General features: G+C 39.7%; 1 protein-coding gene across 4 annotated transcripts in view; it reads left to right on the top strand.

Moving 5' to 3' along the window:
- Window positions 1-27,797, top strand: part of LOC133631252 (BTB/POZ domain-containing protein kctd15) — a 91,304-nt gene that overhangs the window by 28,602 nt on the left and 34,905 nt on the right. For all 4 annotated transcript variants that reach the window (XM_062023424.1, XM_062023444.1, XM_062023439.1 and 1 more), the window contains one exon: window positions 10,084-10,228. In XM_062023424.1, the coding sequence (XP_061879408.1) occupies window positions 10,084-10,228 (145 nt within the window). The remainder of the gene's footprint in view (window positions 1-10,083; window positions 10,229-27,797) is intronic.

Below are 27,797 nucleotides of genomic sequence, written 5' to 3' on the forward strand. Positions count from 1 at the left end.
TTCATACACCGGTATGTTTTAGCGCTTTTATGGTGAGTTTACTGACAGATATAAGTAAGAACTTTACACTACTTTATATAAGAAATGGCAACAGTGGAGGATGAATGTCCCATAACAAGAAGATAGACGAAAAAGAAGAAGCTTATCGACTACAGTGTCAGCACGGACTACAAAGGCGGAAGCGCGCAAATTTTCAGGATTTATGCAGATCCCAAATACAGATCAGCAGGTACCAGAAGGTGATAAAAGTTGGTTTTGCATAATATTGCGAAACAAAACGCCAGATAATATGTCTTACCTTATACACACACCATAATAATACTTGTATGTTGAAGCACAGTACAATCCATCAAGCAGTGCGGCTTCATAGCTTACCAAAGTCGTACTAAAACATTTTGATAGATTTTTGAGTGCCGTGTGTAGTGTTCTATATTTTCAATGGAACATATAGAATTTTGGTGTTGTTTACTTGAGTCAAATTGCAGTCTACACATATCTGTTATGTGTGACTGCCATCTACTGGTCACACTTACCATTTTACCATGTACCAAATAAAATAGCTTCAAGGTCGGTAAGCACCACCAAAATGATTCCGTACATTAGGCGCACCAGGTCATAAGGCGCACTGTCGAGTTTTGAGAAAATGAAAGGATTTTAAGTGCGCCTTATAGTCCGAAAAATACGGTACATAGCTTCACTTATACTTTGTCTTCTCCTGTCATTTATGTTGTGGTTTTTAGCGCTTCCCTATCGAGTCTACTGACACATACAAGTTCAAACTGTAAGTTACTTTGTATTAGAAATGGCAACAGCGGACAATGAATGTGCATGTACGAGCCAGTCTGCCCCACAACAAGAGTATAGGAGCTTATTGACTGCAGCGTCGGACTACAACGGCGGTCTGGCAGTCTCTACCATATATGGCGATATCCCCTGACGTCACACACTAAAAAATGCTGGATTATTTTGCTAACCCATTTTATGAGTTGCGAGTGTTGGGTTAAATTTTGGAGTTATTTTTATGGAGAGCAATCAACTGTTTGGTTATAAGGGTGTTATTTCAACTAAATTTCTGGGTTTTCAAAACTATGAACCATTTTTGGGTTGTTTTTCAATGAGTAACACATTTTTGGGTAAAAGGCTTTTTTTTTTTATTAAAAAGGTACTTTTTTCTTGAAGGGAATTTTATTAAGGATTAATCTGATTAACATAATTTACAATCACACATCTTATGTACATGAAAATATTTGAGCACGCTGTATAGGACTACTATGATCATACACGGCATATCTTGTAAAAAAAAAAAATGTCACTCATATCTTGCTTTTGAGTATATTTTAATAAAATGAAAATTATTTTGATCAGTAGTTTGGAAGGAGTAGGACAAACCAGCAGTAAAATTTATAGTTTTGAACAAACTATTGGGTCAAGAAGCGCTAAATTGCGCAACCCAATAGTTGGGTTTGGAATAACCCAAAATTGTATTGAAAAAACCCAGCTTTTGTGTTAAATACATTCAACCTAACAGTTGGGTTATGAATCAACCAACATGAGTTAGCATAACTCAACATTTGGGTTAAATAATTCAACGCAAAAATTGGGTTGAAAAAATTTACCCAAAATGTTGAGTTAAAATAACTCAGATTAGGGGTTCGTCCTTTTCTGAACCAGCAGTTGGGTTAAAATTGGGTTATTTTTTAACCCAACATTTTTTAGTGCGCACACTTGGGGAAAAAGGTCACAAATTGGGGGAATTCCAAGTGGTTTGTTTGGAGGAAATATGAAAGAAGGCAAGATTGTTTTATAATATCTCTACCGTGCCAAATACACAAAAACACGTACCAATAGATAAGAAAATTAGCTTTTTGCATAATAGGTCCCCTTTAAAGGAAACACAATCTACAGCGGAGTTGTTCTTATATTCGGCAAATCAAATAGTTTGAGTGTAATATCTTGTAATATTCAACATTTTAGCTTTTACTTGTAACATTGCAACTTTTAAATGTTATCTATTGTTATTTTTTTATTTTAGCAGGTTCATTTATAGCGCACAATTCGTACACAAGGCTTTACAGAAAACTACAAGAAGGCAAAACATTAAAATAAAATAACTATCATAATTTAAATTAAAACAATAACATAAAATCATTATTAAACAATTATAATTCAAATTTAAATCAAAAAGTGTAGATAAAATACTTTCAGTTGCCTAATGCACAATTAAATTGCCAATGTTCATATAGTTTTAACATGTCAGAGATGTACTTTAGCACAAGACCATGAAAATACTTGTACCCAAGCAGAGCTGTTTTAGTCTATTCTCTGAGCAACAGGAAGCCAGTGCAATGACTTAAGCACTGTACTAATATGGTCGTACTTCCTAGTTCTAGTCAGGACTCGAGCAGCAGCATTCCGGATGTACTGCAGATGCTTTACAGCTTGTTTAGAGAGCCGAGTGATATTATTTATTAATTAAAATGTATTATGTGTATTATTTATCAATATATAATCTTTATATTTATGATATTGGTTTAGTTTTATTGTATAAATATATGTAAATAAATTATACGTTATATGTATATTTTTATTTGTACATCGCGAATATAAATATTGTTATTACCGTATTTTTCGGACTATAAGTCGCAGTTTTTTTCATAGTTTGGCCGGGGGTGCGACTCACACTCAGGAGCGACTTATGTGTGAAATTATTAACACATTAGTGTAAAATATCAAATAATATCATTTAGCTCATTCACGTAAGAGACTAGACGTATAGGATTTTTTTTTTTTTTAATGAACTTATTAATCAATCAACAAAACAATACACAACAATACCACAATAATGCAATCCAATTCCAAAACCAAACCGGTCCCAGCAACATTAAGAAGAACAACAAACAAAGTAATTGAGAGCAATTGAGGACACACAAACATGACACGGAACAATCCAAATGTAGTAACACAATAATGAACATTATCGACAACAGCATCAATATTAGTAATAATTTCAAAATAGCAGTGATTAAAAAAAACCTCATTGTTACTATCATTAAAAACATTAATAAAAAATAATAAAAAAATTAGAAATGAACAATAGTGTCATAGTGGCTTGCACTTGCATCACATCTCACAAGCTTGACAACACACTGTGTCCAATATTTTCCACAAAGATATAATAAGTCATATTTTGGTTCATTTAATAGTTTAAACAAATTTAAATAATGGATCCCATATTCCAATATATGACTCATTATTATCTAAACTAAATGCAGTTTGTTTTTTTGTTTTTTTAATTGTTTTTAATTTTTTTTTAAATGTATTTAAACAACATAAAAAAAAGACACAAGATACACTTACCATTAGTGCATCAACCCAAAAAAAACCCTCCCTCCCCCATCCACACTCATTTACACAAAAGGGGTTGTCTCTTTCTGTTATTAAAAAAAAACTTCTGGTTCCTACAATATAGAATAATACAGTCTGCAAGGGATACAGTCTTTAGAGCACACATGATTGTGTGTGCTGCTGGTCCACTAACATTTTCATTAATTACTATTTTTTATGTAATTGTTTTTAAATTGGTTTACTTTCAAACAAAACAAACAAAGGACCTTAACTTCACCAGACCGGGTTGTCAATGAAATCAGATTGTTCAAAAGGGTTCTTAAAACCAGGTCCAGTTCAGATTACGTCCAGATCGGGCTCAGCAACACACACCTTCACCCATGTACACCAAAAACCAGGGAACACAACAGGTTGCATACAATCCACAGACAAAAATACATTTTCAAATTAAGCACCCATGTACAGTCCAGATCACATCCAAGTCGAACTCAGCATCACATATCTTCATTTATGTACACTTAAAATTGGGAATACAACAACAGATTGCATATCATATATAAACAAAATTACATTTTCAAAATAAGCCTTTGAGGACTTCCCATCTTTTTTTATGTTTAACTAAATGCAGTTTGTTCTACTGATATCATCTCCATACCTTGTGTGTACCAGTCAGTATGAGTTGGACTATCAACAGCTATCCATTTTTTAAATATTACCCTTTTTGTTATTATGCATATTGAAAGAAAAGCATTTTTACTCTTTGATGGCACGTTACTAAATTGATGTAGATCCCCAAGAATACGTATAAGATTTCATGGGATTTAGCGATTAGGAGTGACAGATTGTTTGGTAAACGTATAGCATGCCCTTTGAGATACTTGTGATTTAGGGCTATATAAATAAACATTGATTGATTGATTGATTGATTCTATGTTATAGTTATTTGAATGACTCTCACCATAATATGTTACGTTAACATACCAGGCACGTTCTCAGTTGGTTATTTATGCCTCATATAACGTACACTTATTCAGCCTGTTGTTCACTATTCTGTATTTATTTTAAATTGCTTTTCAAATGTCTATTCTTGGTGTTGGGTTTTATCAAATACATTTCCCCCAAAAATGCGACTTATATATGTTTTTTTCCTTCTTTATTATGCATTTTCGGCCGGTGCGACTTATACTGCGGAGCGACTTATACTCCGAAAAAAATACGGTAAATATAAAACTAATCATATATATGCTATACCATGCCGGGGCGGCATGGCGTAGTGGGTAGAGCGCCCGTGTCAGAAACCTGAGGGTTGCAGGTTCGCTCCCCGCCTCTTACCATGCCGTTGTGTCCTTGGGCAGGACACTTCACCCTTGCCCCCGGTGCCGCTCACACCGGTGATTGAATGTTGAATGAATGATAGGTGGTGGTCGGAGGGGCCGTAGGCGCAAATTGGCAGCCACGCTTCCGTCAGACTACCCCAGGGCAGCTGTGGCTACGAAAGTAGCTTACCACCACCAGGTGTGAATGAATGATGGGTTTTTAACATGTAAAGCGACTTTGGGTACTTAGAAAAGCGCTATATAAATCCCAGGTATTATTATTATTATATATATATATATCATACTTGCCAACCCTCCCGTTTTTAGCGGGAGAATCCCGGTATTCAGCGCCTCTCCCGACAACCTCCCGGCAGAGTATTCAGCCGGAGCTGGAGGCCACGCCCCCTCCAGCTCAATGCGGACCTGAGTGGGGACAGCCGTTCTCACGTCCGCTTTCCCAGCAGCTTGCCTGCCCAATGACGTCATAACATCTACGGCTTTTAGAGAGTAGAGTGCACAACAAGGAGAGAGAGTTCTTGCTTTCTTATGTGGGTTTATTGTTAGGCAGTATCATTAACGTCCTCTCAACGCGGAAACAACACACAACAACAGCAGTCACCATTTAGTCTACCGTAAAGCAGTTCGTCTGCCGTAAACAGCAATGTTGTGACACTCTTAAACAGGACAATACTGCCACCTACTGGATAGCCTGCAGAACACTGAAATTCAAGTATGTCTTTTATTTATATGTATAATAAAATAAAAAATAAAATAAAATAATATATATAGCTAGAATTCACTGAAAGTCAAGTATTTCATACATATATATATATATATATATATATATATATATATTATATATATATATATATATATGAAATACTTGATTTGGTGAATTCTAGCTGTAAATATACTCTCCTTTTAACCGCGTCCTTAGCCACGCCCCAACCACGCCCCCCGCCCCAACCACGCCCCCACCTCCCGATATTGGAGGTCTCAAGGTTGGCAAGTATGATATATATATATATATATATATTTATGCACATGCTATAATGGTCCCTGGGCCGGACTTTGGACACACCTGCTGTAGGTAGAATGTCCCAATACTTTTGTTGACTTAGTGTACATGCACGTAACCTTTTCATCCAATTGAACAGAATATGGAAACATGAGGAGAAGGCCAGCAGAGAGAAGGAAAGTGAGTGAGTGAGAGAGTGGAGGAGGTGGAGGGTGGTGGTGGTGGTGGCGGGGTGGGGGGGGGTGAAAAAGAAAAAGAAAAACAGGCAGCATTTTAATTGCTTTTTAAAAAAGTGGAGATGAAAAACAGAGTTAGCCCTTAGGCGTATGGTGAAATTCTAGCTGGAAGAATTGCAAGACCATATGAGAAAGGAACACCTCGGGCCAAACAGGGAGATGAGTATTGGTTTTTTATAAAGCATTTTGCATCGATTTCCAGAGAGAAAAAGCGAGCGAGGGAGAGAAAATGGGAGGATGGAGACAGAAGAAAGGAAAGAAAGGAAAGAGGAGAAAGAGAAACGGTTTGGTTCTTTAAGCGGTCAAAGAAGAAACGTGAAAAGAGAATTTGTAGAGGTCAGCTGACCCCATACTGACTCAAACGCTGCCATTGCTATTAAATGAGTCAGAATGTTCCATAATGGCACGGAGGGATGGAATCATTGTACAATTATCTTTGTCACCCGACAGATTAAAGAGCAGAAAACAATAACAAGCCAGGACAATAACAGAACACATGTCTCGCTAAGGGACCCAAAGCGGAGAAAAAAAAAACAAAAAACCCGATGGAAACTGTGTGAAATGCAGTGCCAGTATTCACTAACATTCCCTCCATTGTGCTGAAATAAAGCACATTTATTGTGGCAGTAACAAGATGAAACATTAGGAAAAACAGCAGCCCCGAGCCCGACATCGCTTTTTAATTGTTAAAAAGCCACGTTCAACATTTGCAGAAAAAAAATGATGAATGCAAGCAGGAGGGCGCAGACCTCCGCCAAGGCCAAAACATTTGGATAGATGCGGGATTAAAAGAGACAGTTCAAAACAAATTGTTAACTGAAGGGTTTATTATCATTTGTGTTAGGAAGTCTTTAAAAACAAGGAGAAATGTTGACCTTTTCATTTGAATACATGTTCCCTATAGTGCAGGGGTCGGCAACCCGCGGCTCCGGAGCCGCATGCAGCTCCTTGACCACTCTGATGCGGCTCAGCTACATACATGCCGACCCCCCCAATTTTCCCAGGAGATTGATGGATGTCAGTGTCTCTCATAAATTACTCCCAGGGAAAAAATAATCCTATTTACACTCAAATTACTAAATAAAGGGCGTGCCCTAATTGCACTACAGTAATTGTCCTCTATAGCATTTACATACAGCATGCCAGTCCAGCCACATGTTGCATGTTGTTATTACTTGCACACACAAAAGCATACTTACTCATCAGCCACACAGCTTACACTGACGGTAGCCGTATCAAACAACTTTAACATTGTTACGTTACAAATATGCGCCACACTGTGAACCCACACCAAAAAAGAATGAAAAACACATTTCTGGAGAACATCCCACCGTAACACAACATAAACACAACACAACCATTACCCAGAATCCCATGCAGCCTTAACTCTTCCGGTCTACATTATACACCCCCGCTACCACCAAATACCCCCAAACATCAACCCCCCCCCCCCCCCCCCCCCCCGTGTGTTGGTTGAGCGGAAGAGTTAGGGCTGCATGGGATTCTGGGTATTGGTACCGTCAGTGTAAGATGTGTGGCTGCTGAGTTAGTACGCCTTGCTGTCACTTACGTGAGCAAGCTGAAATTGCATTCTATGTGTGGTCGAGCAGGTACACTGTTAGGGCAGGCTGTAGGGGGCGCCAAATGCAGTGTCATCACGCTCTGATATTCGGGAGTCTCCCGGGAAAAGTGAGAGGGTTGGTAAGTATGATGCTATCAAGCGCCATTAGTTCAAAACTCGCGTGCTGCACTAACATCAAATTTCCACATCAAAGTGCGTGCCGGTGCGTGTGTCGGAGACCCCTAGTTAACATAGCACAAAGCATTTAAGCTTTGTATGCAGTGTTTTTCATTTAAAAAAAATTTTTGTGGCTCCCATTACTTTCTTTAATTTGTGAAACTTGCCAAAATGGCTCTTTGAGTGGTAAAGGTTGCCGACCCCTGCTATATAAATAATCTGTTCGACGGTCAAACTGTCTCCATTTGTTAACCCATTATCATTGTAGCTGAGATAGGCTCCAGCACCCCCCGCGACCCCGAAAGGGACAAGCGGTAGAAAATAGATGGATGGATAGTACACCCCTCACCCCTTTTAAGAGAGGAGAGTCCTCTTTTTGTTCCAAGGCTGTCTACAATGATGAGAGGTGACTAAAATGGTCCTCCGTCCCTCATGCTTTTGTTCACCTTGGTTGAGACGCCTTGGCGGGGATCAAAACTGAAAGTTAACTTGACGTGTGTGCCGAGCGCACGCACATTCTCCTCCAATCCAATCCACTTTATTTATATAGCACATTTAAAGAACAAAAATGTTTCCAAAGTGCTGCACAACAATATTAAAAACAATATTCAAATATTAACCTTAGCTCCACCAATGACTGAATAAAAACAAAAAATAAATAAATATAAAAACAATATAAAAATAAATATGATTAAAAACGATTTTAAAGGGTAAAACCAATTAAAACAGTAAATAGAAATCAAAATGTATAAAAAAACAACAACACAGAAGACAACAGAGGACCACACAACTCACGTAGTGTTAAAAGCCAAAGAATAAAAGTGGGTTTTAAGACGAGACTTGGTATTTAATGACAGCATTAAACTGGAGAGACCTGGATACAGTCGTGGTCAAAAGTCTACCTACACTTGTAAATAACATAATGTCATGGCTGTCTTGAGTTTCCAATCATTTCTACAACTCTTATTTTTTTGTGATAGAGTGATTGGAGCACATACTTGTTGGTCACAAAAAAACATTCAAGAAGTTTGGTTCTTTTATGAATTTATTATGGGTCTACTGAAAATGTGAGCAAATCTGCTCACAAAAGTATACATATAGCAATGTTAATATTTGGTTGCAAGTCCCTTGGCAAGTTTCACTGCAATAAGGCACTTTTGGTAGTTGAATTTTTGACCACTCCTCTTGACAAAGTTGGTGCAGTTCAGCTAAATGTGTTGGTTTTCTGACATGGACTTGTTTCTTCAGCATTGTCCACACGTTTAAGTCAGGACTTTGGGAAGGCCATTCTAAAACCTTCATTCCAGCCTGATTTAGCCATTCCTTTACCACTTTTGACATGTGTTTGGGGTCATTGTCCTGTTGGAACACCCAACTGCGCCCAAGACCCAACCTCCGGGCTGATGATTTTAGGTTGTCCTGAAGAATTTTCATTGACCCATTTACTCTCTGTAAAACACCAGTTCCATTGGCAGCAAAACAGGCCCAGAGCACAACACTACCACCACCATGCTTGATTGATTGATTGATTGATTGAGACTTTTATTAGTAGGTTGCACAGTGAAGTACATATTCCGTACAATTGACCACTAAATGGTAACACCCGAATAAGTTTTTCAACTTGTTTAAGTCAGGGTCCACTTAAATTGATTCATGATACTTAACGGTAGGGATGGTGTTCCTGGGATTAAAGGCCTCACCTTTTCTCCTCCAAACATATTGCTGGGTATTGTGGCCAAACAGCTCAATTTTTGTTTCATCTGACCACAGAACTTTTTTGTAAAAGGAAGTTAACCACGAGAAAACGTAGACAACAAGGTGACTACTGACAGTGTATGACAGAAAATAATGTATTTACATAGGCTCCATTTGTATTACTTATTTAACTTTTTTCCTTTCTTTATCTGTATGTGTAAAGCTAGTTGCCTCTATTTTTTAAAGACTGTTTCATTGTTCTTGCTTTACTTACAACAGTACTACACCATGTTATCGAGTTTGAAAATGTACAGCATTGTACAGAATGGTTTCATATGTATTATTATTATGTCCTCCCATTAGTGAGTCACTCTCCTCCTTTTACCCGTTTCTGTTCCATTTCCCAGGTGCGTAACAGGTGAAGTAATAATGCTACATTGATGCCATTAGTCGTTATTTTTTTAAGTACACACGGCAAGTGTGCGTTGTTGCAATCTGTCCGTGGTAAGGGACACTTCAAACGAGTCTGGAATGGAGGAAAACGCCGCCTTGAGCTCCTTGTTTCAAGCCGCCATGCAAAAGCATTTTTTTTAAAAATTGAAAAATAAATGGAGGGTAATTGTTTCATGCATTTGAAGAGAGCGGGCTCATTCCATTAAACATTTGTGTGTGTGGGTGTGTGTGTGTGTGTGTGTGTGTGTGTGTGTGTGTGTGTTTGTGTGTGTCAATTTCCAGGATAAGTCGCCTCTTCAACGGTACCGAGCCCATCGTGTTGGACAGCTTGAAGCAGCACTACTTCATAGATCGTGACGGAGAGATATTCCGCTACATCCTCAGTTTCCTCAGGACCTGCAAATTGCTGCTTCCGGAAGACTTCAAGGTAAATGTCCTCACACTGAAACATCGGATGTCTCTGCACAACAAAAAAATGTGACTTTAAATCAGTATATAAACATTTTGAAAAGTGTTGTACTACAACATACACATTGAATCCAGTAGACCCCCTCTAGCATAACTAGGGATGATGTTTGATAAGAAATTATCGCGTTCGAGCCTATTATCGAATCCTCTTATCGAACCGATTCCTTATCGATTCTCTTATCGAATCCAGATAGGTTGTTGTATATGGAAAAAAACACAATATTTGGTTTAACAAAAGCTCACTTTTATTTTATAAGAAAAAAAATAAATAAATATTGACTGTTACCCCTCTAAAAAAATAAAAAATAAAAATATTGACTGTTGTTACCCAAAGTATATTAAGTGGGATTTTTCAAAAAAACATATATATACAGTAACACAAAAACAACCTCTCTCTGTGATCACTATAGGTGAATAGCCATGCCTTGAGGCGTTTTTTTCCAGTCCATTATTTTTGCTGCTTGTGTGACATCACAGGAAATTACATAGCTTAGTCATTAGACTGAGCTACGTCCCACAGGGCATTTCTTGTGGGACGGGATTCGTTCCCAGGGATTTGAATAAAGAACCAACTCTTGTTCTTTACTATTAGTGGCCTCGATAACAGGAACCGGTTCTCAAAAAGGGTTTCGAGTCCATGGAATCGGTTCTTTTCTTATCGAACGGTTCTTTTCTTATCGAACAACCGGGAGAACCGGTTTCGAACATCATCCCTAAGCATAACCGTACAGTAAATAACAATGTGATTTATTAGGGGTTATTTTAAGGAAACCACCCCTAAAACACACTGCTATTTAAACACAGCAATTAAACATACAAAAAAAAATGGCATTTAGAGAAACAACAAATATTTACACATTTGCAGACATATTACACATTTACTGCTACATGGACCACTTTTTTGGGTAAAAGGCTTTTTTTTTTTATTAAAAAGGTACTTTTTTCTTGAATGGAATTTTATCAAGGATTAATCTGATTAACATTATTTACAATCACACATCTTATGTACATGAAAATATTTGAGCACGCTGTATAGGACTACTATGATCATACACGGCAATTCTTGTAAAAAAAAATTCACTCATGTCTTCTATATTTTATATGGAATGAAAAGCATTTTGATCAGTAATTGGGAAGGAGTAGGACACACCAGCAGTAAAATGTATCATTTTTAACCAACTATTGGGTCAAGGAGCGCTAAGTTGCGCAACCCAATAGTTGGGTTTGGAATAACCCAAAAATGTATTGGAAAAAACCCAGCTTTTCTGTTAAATAAATTCAACCTAACAGTTGGGTTATGAATCAACCAACATGAGTTAGCATAACTCAACTTTTGGGTTAAATAATTTAACGCAAAAGTTGGGTTGAAAAAAATTAACCCAAAATGTTGAGTTAAAATAACTCAAATTAGGGGTTCGTCCTTTTCTGAACCAGTAGTTGGGTTAAAATTGGGTTATTTTTTAACCCAACATTTTTTAGTGTGCACACTTGGGGAAAAGGTCACAAATTGGGGAAATTCCAAGTGGTTCTAGAGCCGCGGGTTGCTGACCCTCAATTTAGGGGCTAGGGAAATGAATCCATCTGGGATGGAAATGAGCAACACTGTTGTTACTTAGTTACACAAAAGTGGCAGCAATCTATAATGATTGTTTTTTTCTTTTTTTACATTGCGTAGAAAACCAATGCTAAATTTGTGATCAGTCCGTCCACAATATTTACAAAACTTTTTGCTAGCCAGCTAACATTAGCAGCTAGTTTGCATAGAAAAATACCTTGTTGACAAGTTTATAGTACCACCTAGTTTCCAGTGATATTAGTGAGCTGTAAGATACTATAAAACATTTTTATATAGCACTGTATATACACTGCAAAAAGTCAGTGTTCAAAAAAAAGACAAAAAAATACAATAATTAGGGGTATTTTATTTGAAGTAAGCAAAATTACCTGCCAATGGAACAAGAAAATTTGGCTTGTCAAGACTTTCCAAAACAAGTAAAATTAGCTAACCTCAGTGAACCCAAAAATACCTTAAAATAAGTATATTCTCACTAATAACAAGTGCACTTTTCTTGGTAGAAAATGTTTTTTGACCTTTTTGCTCAATATGTTGAAAAATATTCTTAAATTAAGTAAATGCTAGTGCCATTATCTTGACATAATGATATGCGCTCAGCATCATGATTTTTTTTTTCATGCTTGAAGTAAGAAATGATTACTTTAAAAAAGTAATTTTACACTTGTGAGTGTTAATGACACAGCTTTGCATCAGTTGATATTCTAGTTTCAAGCATGTTTTACTCAATATAGGTCATAAAATCTCAGCAACAAGCTGTAATATCTTACTGAGATTATTTAGGACCAAAACCCTTAAAACAAGTAAAACACTCTAACATAAAATCTGCTTAGTGAGAAGAATTATCTTATCAGACAGAAAATAAGCAAATATCACCCTTATTTGGGATATTTAATCTTACTTAGATTTCAGTTTTTGCAGTGTACCATTACTTTATTATTTTATTCCCGTTTGGGCGTACAGTACGTGTTATTCTGGTGATTAATATCTGGCTATCTATCCAAATAGTAAGCTTAACAAGTATGCGTTTTAAAGAAAGGAAAAGAAAATCTGCTGACCCTGGTAAAGTTAGCCTAATCGTACGAATAAACACTGATACTGTTATGTTTATTTAATCAAGCCACTTCCTGGTTGAGGCTTATTCTGCGATATTGTTTATGCTTCTCATGGCTTCTAATCCACCTTAACTGAAATGACCTTTCCACTCCAGTCGGGCGAGCTTTGGTTCATCATTCTCTACTAGGGAACAAGGCGAAACCGAGCCGATTAGAGCCCGGGGCCAACTCTCGGGGGCCCCACAGAGAGTCTGAACCAAATCCAGAAACCTCAAAGAACAGAACATGACATGAAAGCCCTGCATATTTTGGCAAATGATGGTCTGACTCAGTAGCGATTAGTTTTACCGCCTGCTTTATTCATGCTTTGCCTCGCCTTCTGTGAAGTCTTGACAGTCCAATCAGGCGCCGCGCTGGAGGAGAATGCGTCCGACTTCATTGTTTCGACTCATTACAGTCCCCTCGCATAAGCCCGTGTTGATCTGCATACCTTTCAATTTGCCAGAACCCAGAGTTAAGGGAGGGGGGGGATGGGAAAAATGCAAATAGTGCAAGGCAGAATTGAGCATGTCCTTATCTGAACACAATCAGGCTTGCCGTCGCCCCGGGCCTGGGTCTGTTCTGCTGCTGGCAGCCGCAGCCTTGTGTGTTTTGTTAAATCAATGTGAAAGTCTGAGCAGAATAGCAACAGGAAAAAAATGTTCAGCCTACATCAGCGGAGAGAAAATATTCACTATTAATAATCCCCCTCGTTATTCAGCGTACCATTAATCACACAAGAGTAAGCAACGTGCTTATAAGATGTGCTTATACACCGTGGAGTTTGTGCTTTAAATCGATGATGCTTTGCCTCTTTGGGGGATGGATCCTATTATTTGTACGTAAACGTGCAAAAGTCGTAAGTCACCTCAAGCTTTGTTTTTTTATGCTGAACCAACATAGTAGTGGCTATCCCTCTTCTTCAGACGATGACGGTCGCTATTCCAGGGTTGAATCGGGATTGTCGTTGTACCCAAATATTCACAACTTAGGCCCCTTCCATGTCTACACTAAGTCGTTTAACCCCTTAAACGAAGAATTATTTAGTTTAAGCCCCGTTTCAGCCACACTTAAACCATCGTTTTGTCATGATCTATGGTCTGGATTATGTTTTTGTTAGTTTTGGACTCTTTTAGTTCCTGTTTGCGCTCCCTTGTTTGTTTAGTTACCATGGCGACTTATTAGTTTCACCTGCCTCTGGTGTTCGGGACACGCACTTGCTCTAATCAAGAAGACCATTATTTAAGCCTGTCCTTGCCAGTCAGTCGTCCTGGCGTCATTGCTTAGTTCAGGGGTCATCCATCCATCCATCTTCTTCCGCTTATCCGAGGTCGGGTCGCGGGGGCAGCAGCCTAAGTAGGGAAACCCAGACTTCCCTCTCCCCAGCCACTTCGTCCAGCTCCTCCCGGGGGATCCCGAGGCGTTCCCAGGCCAGCCGGGAGACATAGTCTTCCCAACGTGTCCTGGGTCTTCCCCGTGGCCTCCTACCGGTCGGACGTGCCCTAAACACCTCCCTAGGGAGGCGTTCGGGTGGCATCCTGACCAGATGCCCGAACCACCTCATCTGGCTCCTCTCGATGTGGAGGAGCAGCGGCTTTACTTTGAGCTCCCCCCGGATGACAGAGCTTCTCACCCTATCTCTAAGGGAGAGCCCCGCCACCCGGCGGAGGAAACTCATTTGGGCCGCTTGTACCCGTGATCCTGTCCTTTCGGTCATAACCCAAAGCTCATGACCATAGGTGAGGATGGGAACGTAGATCGACCGGTAAATTGAGAGCTTTGCCTTCCGGCTCAGCTCCTTCTTCACCACAACGGATCGATACAGCGTCCGCATTACTGAAGACGCCGCCTGTCGATCTCACGATCCACTCTTCCCTCACTCGTGAACAAGACTCCGAGGTACTTGAACTCCTGGGTCGGCAACCCAAAATGTTGAAAGAGCCATATTGGACCAAAAATACAAAAACAAATCTGTCTGGAGCCGCAAAAAATTAAAAGCCATATTACATACAGATATTGTGTCATGAGGTATAAATTGAATTAAGAGGACTTAAAGGAAAGTAAATGACCTCAAATATACCGACAAATGAGGCATAATGATGCAATATGTACATATAGCTAGCCTAAATAGCATGTTAGCATCGATTAGCTTGCAGTCATGCAGTGACCAAATATGTCTGATTAGTACTCCACACAAGTCAATAACATCAAGAAAACTCACCTTTGTGCATTCATACACAACGTTACAAGTTTGGTGGACAAAATGTGGCATAAAACACGTCCTAGAGAGTCGGAGAAAGTTATACATGTAAACAAACTACGGTGAGTTCAAGGACCGCCAAAATTAGTAGGACAAAACGGCGATCGCCAAATACTCGAATCAGTGAAGCATGTTTCATATAAACAGTGTGCTTTATAACAATTAGGGAGGTTTGTGTCATGTTTGTCCTCCTACAGAAACCATATTGTAACAAAAAATATATTTTTTTCCCCTCATCTTTTTCCATTTTTCCTACATTTTTGAAAAAGCTCCATTGAGCCACTAGGGCGGGTTGCCGACCCCCGGCTTAGTTCATGCTACTCGTTCCAAGTCTGATTCCACAGTTATGCTAGTTGCTCCATGCCATAGTTTGGTTAGTTGTTTTCATGTCTATAGTTTCATGTTTCATGTCCTAAGTTTTTTGCCTTAGCTTCCGCGTCCGATAGGCACGCTTACCTTTGGGTTGTTTTCTGTTTTTTTGTACTTTGTTGAGTGTTAGTTGAATAATTAAACATGTTCCTGCCTTCACGCCTTGTCCGGAATAGTCCGATTGCTTCCCGGGAGAACAATCCCCGCAGTAAGCTGCGACCCCTCCGTCATGACACGTTTAAGGTCCCTCTCCTCTGACAAATTTTTACACAGCTAAGGGCGCCGTGTATTTTTTTGAATCTTCGGCGCTTAGCTTTGTATGGACTCATTGATGGTTTGCAAAGTGAGTTCGGAGAGGAAGTGACGCCAGAAAGACCGCGCCCCACACAGGAAATGACGTCAGAAAGAACGCGCCACAGTCAGCTTCATAATAAAGCGGTTTCGTAACTCGAAGCTAACCACTGGAAATATGAAGGCGAGTCATCCAGACATGCCCGTCTTTCTCCTTCCGTCTGTTTTGATTGATTGAGACTTTTATTAGTAGATTGCACAGTACAGTACATATTCCGTACAATTTACCACTAAATGGTAAAACCCGAATAAGTTTTTCAACTTGTTTAAGTCAGGGTCCACGTTAATCAATTCATGGTATAAATATATACTATCAGCATAATGAAGTCATCACACAAGTCATCAGAGTATATACATTTAATTATTTACATTATTTACAATCCGGGGAGTGGGATGTGGAGGGGGGGTTAGGTTTGGTTGATATCAGCACTTCAGTCATCAACAATAATATCATCAGAGAAATGGACATTGAAACAGTGTAGGTCTGACTTGGTAGGATATGTACAGCGAGCAGTGAACATAGTGAGTTCAGATAGCATAAGAACAAGTATATACATTTGATTAATTACAATCCGGGGAGGTGGGATGTGGTGGGGTGAGGGTGTTAGTCTAGGGTTGTAGTTGCCTGGAGGTGTTCTTTTAGTGCGGTTTTGAAGGAGGGTAGAGATGCACTTTCTTTTACACCTGTTGGGAGTGCATTCCACATTGTTGTGGCATAGAAGGAGAATGAGTTAAGACCTTTGTTAGATCGGAATCTGGGTTTAACGTGGTTTGTGAAGCTCCCCCTGGTGTTGTGGTTATGGCAGTCATTTACGTTATGGGAGTAGTTTGACATGTACTTCAGTATCAGGGAGGTGTAGCGACTTTTATAGACCAGGCTCGGTGCAAGTTGTTACTCTGTCCTCCACCCTGAGCCAGCCCACTTTGGAGAAGTGGGTAGGAGTGAGGTGTGATCTGGGGTGGAGGTCTAGAGGTAACCTGACTAGCTTGTTCTGGGATGTTTGGAGTCTAGATTTGAGGGTTTTGGAGGTGCTGGGGTACCAGGAGGTGCATGCGTAATCGAAAAAGGGTTGAATGAGAGTTCCAGCTAGAATTTTCATGGTGCTTTTGTTGACCAGAGAGGAGATTCTGTAGAGAAATCTTGTTCGTTGGTTGACCTTCTTGATTACCTTGGTTGCCATTTTATCACAGGAAAGATTAGCCTCTAGAATGGAACGTAGATAGGTGACCTAAAAGTGACTTTCTTAAGGTTGATTTGGGACCCAAATAGGATGGATTCCGTTTTCCCTAAGTGTACAGACACTTGTGGAAATCACACATGAATACCTTAAGAGAAAGCGATTGCAGCTATTTCAGGTACAACACATCTCAGACGGCAAGAGAACTTTCCAATGTCCGGGTCAGCTGTGATTCTACTTAGGGAAAAACTTTGTCCATTTGTTGAAGGAGAGTCAACGAGAATGCGGGCTCCCGTGGATGTGATTAAAAAAAAATAGTGTGTGCTTTGTATTACCTGGCTGTCGAGGGAAAACTATGGAAAACAGCGAATGAGTTTGGACTGGCAAAGTAGACTGTATCATACATTGTCCACCATGTATGTCGCTAGTAAGCATGCGCAGAAAATGTGCACGTCATAGTCACCTCCAGTGTTGCTTTGTGTACAAGTTCTTAAATGTAACTTATCTGAACAATATCCAGTGTTGTGGTATTTCAATTAACTGGAATCCAGCGGGCTGTGGGGCCCTATTGTAGTGAATCACACCTGAGCCGTCATAAATTAATCAAATCTTTAATGGATATGTAAAAGTAAACGACGTGACAAACAACATTTTACTACAATCAGTCTAGGGCTCTAGATATCTGGTCAAGACACTCCTCACTCGTTTGCCTTCACCTTCATTGTCCATTCCTTTTTGGTGGCTTTATATAATCTGGACCTAGACGTTGAGTCCGCGACATACATGGCGGACAATAACTGATACAGTCTGCTTTGCCAGTCCAAATGCATTCGCTGTTTTCTGTAGTCTTCACTCACATCCACGGGAGCCCGCATTCTCATTGTTTCCCCTTTGACAAAATGGACAACGTTATTTGGTAAGTAGAATCACAGCTGACTCGGACATTCGAAAGTTCTCTTGCCGTCTGAGATGTGTAGTATCCGAAATAGCTGCAATCGCGCGTTTCCTTCTCTTAAGGTATTCATGTGTGATTTCCACAAGCGTCTGTACATGTAGAAGAATGACAAACACGGGCATGTCTGGATGACTCGCCTCTATCTTTTCAGTGGTCAACTCCGGTTGTTATGAAGCTGGCTGTGGCGCATTCTTTCTGACTTCCCTTCCTCTCCGAACTCAGTTTGTAAACGATCAATGAGTCCATACAAAGCTAAGAGCCGGAGATTCAAGAAATAAACGGTGCACTTACCTGTGTAAAAAATTATCCATGGAGGGGGACCTTAAACGATGGTTTAGTGTAGCTGACACTGGGCTTAGGCTAAATAATTATTCGTCTAAGGAGTTATCCGGCTTAATGTAGACAGGGCCTTAAAGGCCTACTGAAATGATTTTTTTTTATTTAAACGGGAATAGCAGATCCATTCTATGTGTCATACTTGATCATTTCGCGATATTGCCATATTTTTGCTGAAAGGATTTAGTAGAGAAAATCGACGATAAAGTTCGCAACTTTTGCTCGCTGATAAAAAAAAGCCTTGCCTGTACCGGAAGTAGCGTGACGTCACAGGAGCTAGGATTCCTCACAATTCCCCGTTTTTTACAATGGAGCGAGAGAGATTCGGACCGAGAAAGTGATGATTACCCCATTAATTTGAGCGAGGATGAAAGATTCGTAGATGAGGAACGTTACAGTGAATGACTTGAGAGGCAGCGATGGACGTATCCTTTTTCGCTCTGACCGTAACTTAGGTACAAGCTGGCTCATTGGATTCCACACTCTCCTTTTTCTATTGTAGCTCACAGATTTGTATTTTAAACCACCTCGGATACTATATCCTCTTGAAAATGAGAGTCGAGAACGCGAAATGGACATTCAGTGCCTTTTATCTCCACGACAATACATCGGCGAAATGCTTTAGCTACGAGCTAACGTGATAGCATCTTGCTTTAACTGCATATAGAAACAAAAGAAATAAACCCCTGACTGGAAGGATAGATAGAAAATCAACAATACTATTAAACCGTGGACATGTAAATACACGCTTAATGCTTTCCAGGCTGGCGAAGGTTAACAATGCTGTGCTAACGACGCCATTGAAGCTAACTTAGCAACCGGACTGCACAGAGCTATGCTAAAAACATTAGCTCTCCACCTACGCCAGCCAGCCCTCATTTGCTCATCAACACCCGTGCTCACCTGCGTTCCAGCGATCGGCAGAAGGACGAAGGACTTCACCCGATGCGTTTGGCGGCCCGGAGAAGTAGGAAGTCAAGGTGAGGTCGGCGGCTAGCGCGGCTAGCGCGGCTAGCGCTCCAACAAAGTCCTCCTGGTTGTGTTGCTGTAGTCCGCTGCTAATACACCGATCCCACCTACAACTGTCTTCTTTGCAGCCTTCGATGTTCATTAAAAAAATTGCAAAAGATGTCCAGAATACTGTGGAATTATGAAATGAAAACAGAGCTTTTTGTATAGGATTCTACGGGGTACCATAACTTCCGTTACTCGGACTTCGTCACGCGCATACGTCATCATACCGCGATGTTTCAGCCGGATATTTCCCGGGAAATTTTAAATGTCACTTTATAAGTTAACCCGGCCGTATTGGCATGTGTTTCATCATTGATATATAAACTATCAGACTGCGTGGTCGGTAGTAGTGGCTTTCAGTAGGCCTTTAAATGCCAGTTTTGGACTAGAACCTCCCAGCATTCACATCCCGTCACCCGTCCCTGAAGGCCGAAAGATTTGGATACTGAGAGAAAACGTTTTTTGCGGTTTACACACTTGGTCCTACACAAGTTTGTCAAACTGGATGAAATGGCATGGAGAACAGCTTTTGAATGTCGACACCTCTTCCACCTTCCCCTTGCAGTCTTCTGTTTTATCTCTGACAAGGAGTTTACATTATACCCTGTAAGAACTTAGCTACTGCTCCTGTACTATCCGAGACGTGCCAGAATGTAGACTAGCGAATACGGCTCTAGTTATCAATGGTGAGGTTAAAGAAATCAGTGGCTGCTGGTCTTTTATGTAGGGGAAGCTCATCATCAGCTACTCTCTTAACCAGGGGTTGGCAACCAAAAATGTTGAAAGAGTCATGCTGGACCAAAAATACAAAAAACAAATCTGTATGGAGTCACAAAAAATGAAATATATATAAGTGTTATAATGAAGGCAACACATGACGTAAGTGTCAATATTAGCTATAATAGCCTACTATCAAAATGACTATGTGTCGCAGGATGAATCAAATCTTCGTTGACAGAAATGTTGAAATTTCATATTTATTCTACACATTTTTACAACATTAGAAACCATTCTTTTAATTGATTTATTACAAGCTTTGACTAGCTAGGTAATTTTTGCTGTGGTCTGGAACAACATGGCACACAAACTGAAATGCAGCCAATATTACATACAGATAATGTGTCATGAGACGTGCAAAACTAAACGATATACAAAGAGGATACAAGTAAAGGATATTAAATGAGCTCAAATATACCAAAATATTAGGCATAATGATGCAATATGTACATGCAGCTAGCCTAAATAGCATGTTAGCATTGATTAGCTTGCAGTCATGCAGTGACCAAATATGCCTGATTAGCACTCCAACAAGTCAACAAAACCATGAATGAACTAACGTGGACCCCGACTTAAACAAGTTGAAAACTTATTGGGGTGTTACTATTTAGTGGCCAATTGTACGCAATCTACTAATAAAAATCTCAATCAATCAATCGATTTCACCTTTGTGCATTCACGCACAGCATGAAACTTTTGGTGGACAAAATGAGACAAAGAAGGAGTGGAAGATTTTACATGTAAACAAACTCTTGCGTCACAGTCCACACTATGGCGAGTTCAAGAACCGTCGAAATTAGTAGGAGAAAATGATGTTCACCAAATAGTCTCATCAGTGAAGCATACACACAGACATATTAAGAAGAACATGCAAACTCCACACAGAAAGATCCCGAGCCCGGGATTGAACTCAGGACAACTCAGGACCTTCGTATTGTGAGGTAGACGCACTAACCCCTCTTCCACCATGCTGCCCTCCATACAATTATGTTAAACTAAATTAATAATGAATAAGTTTCTTTACTAACATTTTTCACCACTTTTGCGCTTAAACCTCTGTATGACTTTAGCTCTAGACTTGTTTTGTTTGTTTAATATTATCATGACTGCGGGCAGCACAGTGGTTAGCACTCGTGCCTCACGAGGAGGGGTTTGGTTCCCGGGCTTAGGGTCTTTCTGTGTGGAGTTTGCATGTTCTCCTCGTGATTGCGTGGGTTCTTTCCACACTGTAAAAACTGAAATCTAAGCAAGATTAAATATCTCAAATAAAGGTAATATTTGCTTATTTTCTGTCTGATAAGATAATTCTTCTCACTAAGCAGATTTTATGTTAGAGTGTTTTACTTGTTTTAAGGTTTTGGTCCTAAATGATCTCAGTAAGATATTACAGCTTGTTGCTGAGATTGTATGACCTATATTTGACTATATTGAGTAAAACATGCTTGAAACTAGAATATCAACTGTTGCAAAGCTGTGTCATCAACACTCACACGTATAAAACTACTTTTTTAAAGTAATAATTTCTTACTTCAAGCATGAAAAAAAAAATCATGATGCCGAGCGCATATCATTATGTCAAGATAATGGCACTAGCATTTACTTAGTTTAAGAATATTTTTCAACATATTGAGCAAAAAGGTCTCGTTTTTTTTTCTACCATGAAAAGTGCACTTGTTATTAGTGAGAATATACTTATTTTAAGGTATTTTGGGTTCATTGAGGTTAGCTCATTTGACTTGTTTTGGAAAGTCTTGACAAGCCAAATTTTCTTGTTCTATTGGCAGATAATTTTGCTTAGTTCAAATAAAATACCCCTAATTTTTGTATATTTTGTTTTTGTTTTTGAACACTAACATTTTGCAGTGCACTTGGCCTATAGGCTGATTGGCAACACTACATTGGCCCTGCTGTGTGAATGCATGCTCTAGCCGCATCTTGACTACCGTATTTTTCGGACTATAAGTCGCAGTTTTTTTCATAGTTTGGTGCGACTTATACTCAGGAGCGACTTATGTGTGAAATTATTAACACATTACCGTAAAATATCAAATAATATTATTTAGCTCATTCACGTAAGAGACTAGACGTATAAGATTTCATGGGATTTAGCGATTAGGAGTGACAGATTGTTTGGTAAACGTATAGCATGTTCTATATGTTATAGTTATTTGAATGACTCTTACCATAATATGTTACGTTAACATACCAGGCACGTTCTCAGTTGGTTATTTATGCCTCATGTAACGTACACTTATTCAGCCTGTTGTTCACTATTCTGTATTTATTTTAAATTGCCTTTCAAATGTCTATTCTTGGTGTTGGGTTTTATCAAATACATTTCCCCAAAAAATGCGACTTATACTCCAGTGCGACTTATATATGTTTTTCTTCTTCTTTATTATGCATTTTCGGCCGGTGCGACTTATACTCCGGAGCGACTTATACTCCGAAAAATACGGTATTTCTTCCTTGTTCCATGCATCAACCCGCTAAGAAATGTATACAAAGTTTGCGTTAGTTCGCGTAATCTCGCTGTGCGTCGTGTTGCTATTTACGGTACTGCAAACCACTTGATTAGTGTGCCTAATAATTTGTCCCAAAACTGCACAGCCACTCTTCCTCCGCCCTGCCGACCTCTTTGAGGCTATTTTTATCATCTTCCTCTTCCGTCCCCGAGATGTCGCCTCGCCGGCGGCCCATCACTTCGCCTATTATTCTGCAGCTCAAACGGGCTGTCCGGACGCAGGTTTTTGGGGGGGGGGATGAAGTCGCCTGGTAGTGCTGGCGGCGGCCACCAGGACGAGGCTACACTGTCAGCCCTGTCTCATCCTCACCTCAGCGCTTTAGATGACTGTGTTGTTTTGTGCGGCGCTCCGGATGACTAAAGCGCCTCACAGATAGACACCCCCCCCCCCCTTGCCTCCCGCCCCACCTCCCTGTTAAAAACATATCCATCCACTGGCGTCAGACCTGGGATGAATGAGGCACTTTGATACGGAGAGCCGCCTAAAGGGGAGCGTCTCAGTGCGGGTTTATGTCAGCTGCAGCCAGGCAGCTTTTTCATGGTTTTACAAAACCCAAAACCAGTGAAGTTGGCACGTTGTGTAAAATCTTAAATAAAAACAAAATACAATGTTTTGCAAATCCTTTTCAACTTATATTTAATTGAATAGACTGCAAAGACAAGATACTTAACGTTCGAACTGTAAAACGTTGTTATTTTTTTGCAAATATTAGATCATTTGGAATTTGATGCCGGCAACATGTTTCAAAAAAGCTGGCACAAGTGGCAAAAAAGACTGAGAAAGTTGAGGAATGCTCATCAAACACTAATTTGGAACATCCCACAGGTAAACAGGATATTTAGAAACAGGTGAGTGCCATGATTGGGTATAAAAGCAGCTTCCGTGAAATGCTCAGTCATTCACAAACAAGGATGGGGCGAGGGTCACCACTTTGTGAACAAATGCATGAGCAAATTGTTGAAGAACAACATTTCTCAACCAGCTATTGCAAGGAATTTAGGTATTGTGGTTAGAGTGTCCGTCCTGAGATCGGTAGGTCGTGAGTTCAAACCCCGCCCAAGTCATACCAAAGACTATAAAAATGGCACCCGTTACCTCCCTGCTTGGCACTCGGCATCAAGGGTCGGAATTGGGGGATAAATCGCCAAAATGATTCCCGAGCGCAGCCACCGCTGCTGCTCACTGCTCCCCTCACCTCCCAGGCAGCAGACTAATTAGGAGCCTTTGTTTGTTTACTTACTAATTAAAGAAAAGTTGTCTAGTATGTTCACTATTGTATTTAAGGACAAACTTGCAATAAGAAACATATGTTTAATGTACCCTAAGATTTTTTGTTAAAATAAAGCCAATAATGCCATTTTTTGTGGTCCCCTTTATTTAGAAAAGTACTGAAAAGTACTGAAAAGAATCAAAATACATTTTTGGTACCAGTACCAAAATATTGGTATCAGTCAACACTAATTTAAACACGTGCAAACTTAACAACACACAAAGCTGATCTACTAAACCTGTGTGCAGAGGATTGTGTCTCATTAGTGAGCAGAATAAGGAGCACAATCCATTTAGCGTGTCTGTCCTCAGGAATATGCCAAATACTTGTATATATGCGGCTCATCAGAACGTCCACAATGCTGGAAGGAGAAACTGCAAATATAATTATTTAGCACACGCAATGGGATTTCTATAAAAATGGGACCCATTACTTCCCTGCTTGGCACTCAGCATCAAGGGTTGGAATTGGGGGTTAAATCACCAAAATGATTCCCAAGTGTGGCCACCGCTGCTGCTCACTGCTCCCCTCACCTCCCAGGAGGTGGAACAAAGGGATGGGTCAAACGCAAAGAGTAATTTCACCACACCTGGTGTGTGTGTGACTATCAGTGGTACTTTAACTTTAACTTTATTTCACCATCTACGGTCCGTAATATCATCAAAAGGTTCAGAGAATCTGGAGAAATCACTGCACGTAAGCAGCAGGGCTGAAAACCAACCTTCGATCCCTCAGGCGGTACTGCATCAAAAACCAACATCAGTGTGTAAAGAATATCACCACATGGACTCAGGAACACTTCAGAAAACCACTGTCAGTAACTACAGTTTGTCGCTACATCTGTAAGTGCATGTTAAAACTATATTATGCAAAGCGAAAGCCATTTATCAACAACACCCAGAAACGCCTATGCCAACTTTTTTGCAATGTGTTGCTGCCATTCAATTCTAAGTTAATAATTATTTGCAAAAAAAATTAATACGTTTCTTATTTTGAACATTAAATATCTTGTCTTTGCAGTGTATTCAATTGAATAAGGGGGAGGAGTATATTTATAGCTAGAATTCACTGAAATTCAAGTATTTCTTATATATCTTTATAAATAAAATAAATACTTGACTTTCAGTGAATTCTAGCCATATATATAAATATTTATTTTATTATATATATATATATATATATATATATATATATATATATATATATATATATATATATATATATATATATATATATATATATATATATATATATATATATATATATATATATACACTACCGTTCAAAAGTTTGGGGTCACATTAAAATGTCCTTATTTTTGAAGGAAAAGCACTGTACTTTTCAATGAAGATAACTTTAAACTAGTCTTAACTTTAAAGAAATACACTCTATACATTGCTAATGTGGTAAATGACTATTCTAGCTGCAAATATCTGGTTTTTGGTGCAATATCTACATAGGTGTATAGAGGCCCATTTCCAGCAACCATCACTCCAGTGTTCTAATGGTACAATGTGTTTGCTCATTGGCTCAGAAGGCTAATTGATGATTAGAAAACCCTTGTGCAATCATGTTCACACATCTGAAATCAGTTTAGCTCGTTACAGAAGCTACAAAACTGACCTTCCTTTGAGCAGATTGAGTTTCTGGAGCATCACATTTGTGGGGTCAATTAAATGCTCAAAATGGCCAGAAAAGAGAACTTTCATCTGAAACTCGACAGTCTATTCTTGTTCTTAGAAATGAAGGCTATTCCACAAAATTGTTTGGGTGACCCCAAACTTTTGAACGGTAGTGTATACATAATGCTTGAATTTCAGTCTTCATTTATTTACACACATACACACACATAAAAGTCTGATCTACAAAATGTGCAGGCAGCATACCCCTTCCCCTTCGAGCTGTCCTGGATGAACTAAAATATTTTTTTTCCAATCATTTTGGAACTTGCAAGCATACGTATTTCTTCTTCTTACTCGTCGTCGCCATGTCTCTTCTTCGTTCTTCTGCTTCGTCTCCGTTATGTTTTTTGGACATTACTACTTGCCGTAGTTTTGAAGCAATGCATGATGGGAATCCGGATGTTGTGTGTCAGTGTATTAACGTGCCGGCTGGAATAAACACACGCTGAGAAATAGCTCCGTGCCTACCTACTTTATGGGTTATAGATAAACCTATGGGTAACGGAGACATATATAATAGTCTCCTTTTCAGGTGGGAGAGGACGCTAAAGGCAGTGCCTTTAAGGCACGCCCCCAATATTGTTGTCCGGGTGGAAATCGGGAGAATGGTTGCCCCGGGAGATTTTCGGGAGGGGCACTGAAGTTCGTGAGTCTCCCGGGAAAATCGGGAGGGTTGGCAAGTATGGCCGTAGTACTGCACCACAAGAGTGAATGAAGCTGTCAGTCGTTGTCCTCCTAATCGGAACACATTTGTATTAATTACTAATTGTTTAGCAGCGGGGTTTAGCTGTAGCCTAATTATATCTGGTTGTAATCGCCGCTTAATGTCGGGCCTCATTTACATACACCGGGCATACATTAAAGCCCTCGCTGTCTGATCATCGCCTTGGCTTGCACACACATCGTCTCCTCACCTTCCATCTGCTTACAACGCAGAATCTCCATTCTCCTCCCGTGGTAGCACCGAACGACGGGCGCCATCTGCTCTTGCGGGAAATGAGAGGCAAATGTGCGGAGGGGCAAGGCGCCCCCGGGCGAGCTCTGCCCGTCGGGGGAGTAGAGGGAGGCAATCTGCTGCAAACCGTCTGCATGCACGATGACGCACCGCCGTGGCCTCGCTGCAGGAGTCGGAAACACGCTAAAGGCTACAAGGCCAGCACGGGGATGCTAGAAGATACTGTGACATGCTTCTGTTTGTTTACTCGGGAGGTTTTCCTTCCGGTCAAAGGTCATCGTTGATGCAGCTCCCTCTCTACATACATGCATTTCTCACGCTGATAAACACATATTTGCAATACTAGGCCAAATCTTTGTTTGCTCACAACCAGGCCACATGTGTCAAACACAAGGCCCGGGGGCCAGATGTGGCCCGCGAAAGCCTGGAAATGACGTCAATCAATCAATCAATCAATGTTTACTTATATAGCCCTAAATCACGAGTGTCTCAAAGGGCTGCACAAGCCACAACGACATCCTCGGCTCAGATCCCACATCAGGGCAAAAAAAAGCTCAATCCAATGGGATAACAATGAGAAACCTTGGGGGGAACCGCAGATGTGGGGATCTCCCCCCCTGCACTGCAAAAACTGAAATCTAAGTAAGATTAAATATCTCAAATAAGGGTGATATTTGCTTATTTTCTGTCTGATAAAATAATTATTCTCACTAAGCAGATTTTATGTTAGAGTGTTTTACTTGTTTTAAGAGTTTTGGTCCTAAATGATCTCAGTAAGATGTTACAGCTTGTTGCTGAGATTTTATGACCTATATTTAGTAAAACATGCTTGAAACTAGAATATCAAGTGTTGCAAAGCTGTGTCATCAACACTCACAAGTATAAAACTACTTTTTCAAAGTAATAATTCCTTATTTCAGGCATGAAAAAAAAAATCTTGACTTTGACAAGTGACTCATGATTAAAACAGATGACAGCCAAATGGACTTTGCTGTTTTATTTTCAATGAAACAAGAGAAAATACGCACTCATAAAGTAGTACAGTTGGCACAGTACAGCAAACTGACAGTTATTATTTAGACATTTCGCATGTGACATTTCTAACTATTTTGAACAGAAATAGTTCATGCACATTCAGATGAATTCTTCAAAATTACAATTAAAAAATGTTTGGCCGGGGGCCGGGCTG

Source organism: Entelurus aequoreus, linkage group LG02 (assembly GCF_033978785.1).
Source record: "Entelurus aequoreus isolate RoL-2023_Sb linkage group LG02, RoL_Eaeq_v1.1, whole genome shotgun sequence".
NCBI classification, from domain to species: Eukaryota; Metazoa; Chordata; class Actinopteri; order Syngnathiformes; family Syngnathidae; genus Entelurus; species Entelurus aequoreus.